The 4921-nt window shown below is 40.1% G+C and overlaps 1 protein-coding gene across 1 annotated transcript; it reads right to left on the bottom strand.

Annotated features, from left to right (window-relative positions):
• Nucleotides 1-1309: 1309 nt before the first annotated feature.
• Nucleotides 1310-2890, bottom strand: LOC136707132 (C-type natriuretic peptide 4-like). The gene is made up of 2 exons (XM_066681050.1): nucleotides 2640-2890; nucleotides 1310-1555 (listed from the first exon to the last, which is right to left on the bottom strand). Exons 1-2 carry the CDS (start codon nucleotides 2730-2732, stop codon nucleotides 1310-1312), a joined length of 339 nt encoding a protein of 112 aa, XP_066537147.1. The 5' UTR covers nucleotides 2733-2890.
• Nucleotides 2891-4921: the final 2031 nt, after the last annotated feature.

The raw sequence follows: 4921 nt of genomic DNA, 5'->3' as shown, positions 1-4921 counted from the left end.
TAACAGGCTAACGTTGCTAAAGTTTATTGCTTTTAGTTTGCAGTATAAAGAGCTACAGTATTTGAACGATGAACATATATAAACAAATAGAGGACCTTTAATGTATATAATTAAAACATCTAATTTATCAATATAAAATATAAACAAATACAGACTACACACCAGAAGGTTGCAGGCTAACACTAGTATATTTTAAATAAAGAATAACACTGTGTAATAATATAAAGACATGAAGCATTATTCATTTTAATGAATAAATAGTTTATAATGTGAAAAGTGCTGTCAGGGCTGTGAAAATGTAAGATGTAACTGAACTAACAGGATAATGCCAAATGATTACAGCAGAAGATTACAGCAATTGGAAAATATTAACTTAAGGTTAATGGCACAGTGTTGCAAAAGGTACTGTTCCCACACAGCTCTTGGGTTCTGGGGTCCTCTCATCAGGTCATTTTATGTGAGGATTAATGTGTTTTCCTGTCTGTGTTTCATCCAGGTTCTCCCAGACCATTCCACATGTTGGTAGGTGGTTCAAAAGTGTCCACAGGTGTGAGTGTGTGAGTGACTGGGTGAGTGTGTGATGCCCTGTGATGTACTAGTCCAGTTCTCGGTGGGTTTTCAGTGAATCCAGGCCCACCGTCATGAACAGGATAAAGCTTACAGTAAATTAATGATTGAATAGATTAATTCATTAGCTTAATATATAAAATGTATGTAAATCAGTACAAAGAAAGACAGGAGTAACAGGAATAAAATTCCAAGAACAAAAGCCAAATAAAGATACGTTATATAGAATATATTTTAAATTGTTCATATTTTCAAATACACAAAATATATAACATGTTAAAATACAAACGAGGCGTCAGAAAGACAGGTAGCAGCTTCCCAGACTGGGCCTAAACTGAAGCACATTCAAAACAAGACTTATATAGTCTCTGGGAAAAAAAGAATCTTTACATGACAAACAAGAAAAAAAGAATGACACGACAAGTAATAAATGACAAAATAAAAACATGAAAACTTGAAATATGTATAAAGCCTATGAATAATACATGCAACAACATAAAACAGGTCAAACAAAAAAGAATAAACGAACAATATAATAGTGATATTTCCAAAATTCAGTCAAATCTGTCCATCTGTTTTTATTCATTTATTTATTTATTTGGGTCTTTTTCTTCTACTCTGTATTCAGCTCCAGGAAGAATGTAGACCTCATTAAAGCATCTGATCCAGGTTCTTTTTCTGTGGCTGTGATGGTTATTGTTGTTGTTGTTGCAGTTCCTAATTTTGCCCACCAAGTGGCGCCTCAGTCTTTTCTGCAGCCCATTCCACTCAAATCGCTGATCCTGTCCATTTTGAACCCAAAGCAGTTTTTCCTCTTCTCACGCTTGTTTGCTTGTTTACTCGACTGTCGGTTTGTTTGTTTCCTCCGCGCAGGGGCCAGGTTCTTCACGTGCGCTGCTGTATCCACGTCTGGACCAGCGTGTGACGAGTTGGCCCCTGGAACGATGTCAGTCACGGTCAGGTTAAGTGTGCTGTTGGCCGCTGGCACCTGAAGCGTGATCGCAGGTGAGACATGAGCTAGTTAGCATATAGGTCACTCAGGAGAGTTAGTCAACACAGATTAAGCACCATGTTGTAACAAATATATTAATCAAAATACATTTAATATGCGGGTATGTTCACAGAAAAAAATTAACACAAAGGTTTATCAACCTGCAGGTAACTTTAACGTAAATATAACAGAAATGTTCGTAGTTAATTACAGGTTAAACGGGTTAGCTAACATACATAACATAACATAACATAACATATTTAATTTAATTTAAGATGGTACGTTATTTAACACAGATAACACCCAAAGTATTTCTCGTACATGTATATTACAGGTTATAGAGCATGGTGTTACAGGTAACACAGAGGTTTATTAGCATAGAGGTAATTAACCAAGTAAAGCACAGATAACATATAATTAATATTCAAGTAACATGTTACTATTTAAATAACAATTGAAATCAGTGAAAACACAGGTAACAAACAGTAAATAACACAGAGAACGCAGGTAAATTAGGAAGGTGTTTCACACACAGGTGACACCAAGGTTCAGGTGAATTAGTAAACAGGTAACACAACTAATGTACTATTAGGACAGGTAACACATTGGATATTTAACACTGGGAATATACTGTGTGAATAATGGACAAATACATGCAGTTTAATCAGGTTAATTAACACCCAGGCAAACAGGTAACACACAGGTAAAACACTGGTTAATTAACGTGCAGACAACACACAGGTGAGTTAGTATCATACGCCAAAATGCACACTGCTGCTAATTAAAGAGGAGTAATTAATGCTGGTCATTTAAATTAAAATGTAGGTGATTTACAAGTTTCACGTGGATTTATTTGCATACAGGTAACACACTAACACAGATTCATTTACACGCAACATAGTGTTTAAAAGACACAGTTAAATGACCAGGTGTGCAGAGGTCAGCAACGTGCAAGAAAAGCAATAAGATACACTCTATTAATCTGCGTTTAGGTACGTTAATCAAATCATCCCCGCTGAAACGGTGTCCTTCACGTGATCCGAAACGAGTTGGAAGCACTCGCAGCGTCCTTCACACTCACCTGGTCCTGGACGGAGGTCAGGTGTTTGGCAGAGAGTCTGAGAGACAGACTGACCATCAGGAGTCCACACATCAGAACACAGGGGATTTCCATTGCTAATTAGTGTCCAGGGCCCTCAGTTTATCTGTGAGTTAGTCAGCCAGGGAATTACCTGTAAACCACATTTAACCTCACCTGTCCTGCTATGTCGCACCTGAGCTCACCTGTCCTGCTCAGCTTTAGCTCGTCACAAGCACACTCTCAGTTTATTCGGCTGTAAACTACTCATAAACCCCTCTTAACCTCACAGTATCTCACCTGACCTCACCTACGTTTGAGTCCATTAACCTAAACCTCATTAAACCTCACCTGACCTCACCTGTCCTGCTGTGTCTCACCTGTCATGCTCTGTCTCACCTGGTCTGGTATTGGCACACAGGCACAGTAAATGCTGGCTTTTATAACCCACCCATGATGTCATAGGCTCATTTAAATAAAGGTGTCCTGCCCTCTGTTTCCTTTCCAGATATTTATCTCATCCTAATCATCCCCAGGCCGCCAACACCACACACTCAGTGTGACAGTGTTTACAGTGTACATGAAGGAACAGTGCACTCGATTCAAACACGTCCGCTCGCACATTCATTAAACACACTGGCCAAAAGTATCCGGACACCTGAGCATCACATCCACATGATGATGTTGTTCCGAAAGCACTTTGATGGGGAATTTGTTCTTCAGGGACCTACTCTTCAGGGAAGGTTTTCCTCTTGCTATTGGACTGTAAAGTGATTTAATCAGACCTCGTCCATTAGAGGCTACTCAGGGTTTGTCAGGTGATAAATACCATGTTCTGAGGATTCAAAATGTAAACAGTCATTAAGGACAAGTCTGTGAGAAGGGAGGTGTTTTTTTTATTTTTATTCATACCCCTGTTTCGTGACAGTGAGAACAACCAGGTGAGCAGGCGAAACTGTCCACAGGTGTGAGTGTGTGAATTTGTCCACAGGTGTGTGTGTGTGAATTTGTCCATAGGTGTGAGTGTGTGAATTTGTCCATAGGTGTGAGTGTGTGAATTTGTCCATAGGTGTGAGTGTGTGAATTTGTCCACAGGTGAGAGTGTGTCAATTTGTCCACAGGTGTGAGTGTGTGAATTTGTCCACAGGTGTGAGTGTGTGAATTTGTCCACAGGTGTGAGTGTGTGAATTTGTCTACAGTTGTGAACGTGTGAATTTGTCCACAGGTGTGAACATGTGAATTTGTCTACAGGTGTGAACGTGTGAATTTGTCCACAGGTGTGAGTGTGTGAATTTGTCCACAGGTGTGAACGTGTGAATTTGTCTACAGGTGTGAACGTGTGAATTTGTCTACAGGTGTGAACGTGTGAATTTGTCCACAGGTGTGAATGTGTGAATTTGTCCACAGGTGTGAACGTGTGAATTTGTCCACAGATGTGAACGCGTGAATTTGTCCTCAGGTGTGAGTTTGTGAATTTGTTCACAGGTGTGAGTGTGTGAATTTGTCCACAGGTGTGAACGCGTGAATTTGTCCACAGGTGTGAGTTTGTGAATTTGTTCACAGGTGTGAGTGTGTGAATTTGTCCACAGGTGTGAGTGTGTGAATTTGTCCACAGGTGTGAACGTGTGAACTTGTCCACAGGTGTGAGTGTGTGAATTTTTTCACAGGTGTGAACGCGTGAATTTGTCCACAGGTGTGAGTGTGTGAATTTGTCCACAGGTGTGAACACGTGAATTTGTCCACAGGTGTGAGTTTGTGAATTTGTTCACAGGTGTGAGTGTGTGAATTTGTCCACAGGTGTGAGTGTGTGAATTTGTCCACAGGTGTGAACGTGTGAACTTGTCCACAGGTGTGAGTGTGTGAATTTTTTCACAGGTGTGAACGCGTGAATTTGTCCACAGGTGTGAGTGTGTGAATTTGTCCACAGGTGTGTGTGTGTGTGTGTATATGTGTGTGTGTGAATTTGTCCACAGGCGTGTGTGTGTGTGTGAATTTGTTCACAGGTGTGTGTGAGAGAAACACTGTTTATCATTTAAATTAATTTAAATTCTAGAGAAACAGAAAAGTTGACAGTGTTGCTGAATGGAACTAGACTTCTTCCTCTAAAATAGCTCCTTATAGAAAGCTAGATTGTGTGTGGGGGTGGTGTTTAATCTTGGTGGCATGTGTGTGTGTGTGTGTATATGTGTGTGTGTGTGTGTGTGTGTGTGTGTATATGTGTTGGTGTCTTGTTAGCGTGTGTGTGTGGTGGTGTTTAGACTTGTTTGTGTGTGTGTGTGTGTGTG

Source organism: Hoplias malabaricus, chromosome 9 (genome assembly GCF_029633855.1).
Source record: "Hoplias malabaricus isolate fHopMal1 chromosome 9, fHopMal1.hap1, whole genome shotgun sequence".
NCBI lineage: Eukaryota > Metazoa > Chordata > Actinopteri > Characiformes > Erythrinidae > Hoplias > Hoplias malabaricus.
Note: the sequence above shows the minus strand (reverse complement) of the source record. Positions and strands in the feature narration are given on the sequence as shown.

Coding starts and splice junctions, on each gene's coding strand:
- LOC136707132 (XM_066681050.1), bottom strand. CDS start 2,732: ATGGAAATCCCCTGTGTTCTGATGTGTGGACTCCTGATGGTCAGTCTG. Junction 1,556..2,639: donor TGACCTCCGTCCAGGACCAG/GTGAGTGTGAAG, acceptor ATCACGCTTCAG/GTGCCAGCGGCCAACAGCAC.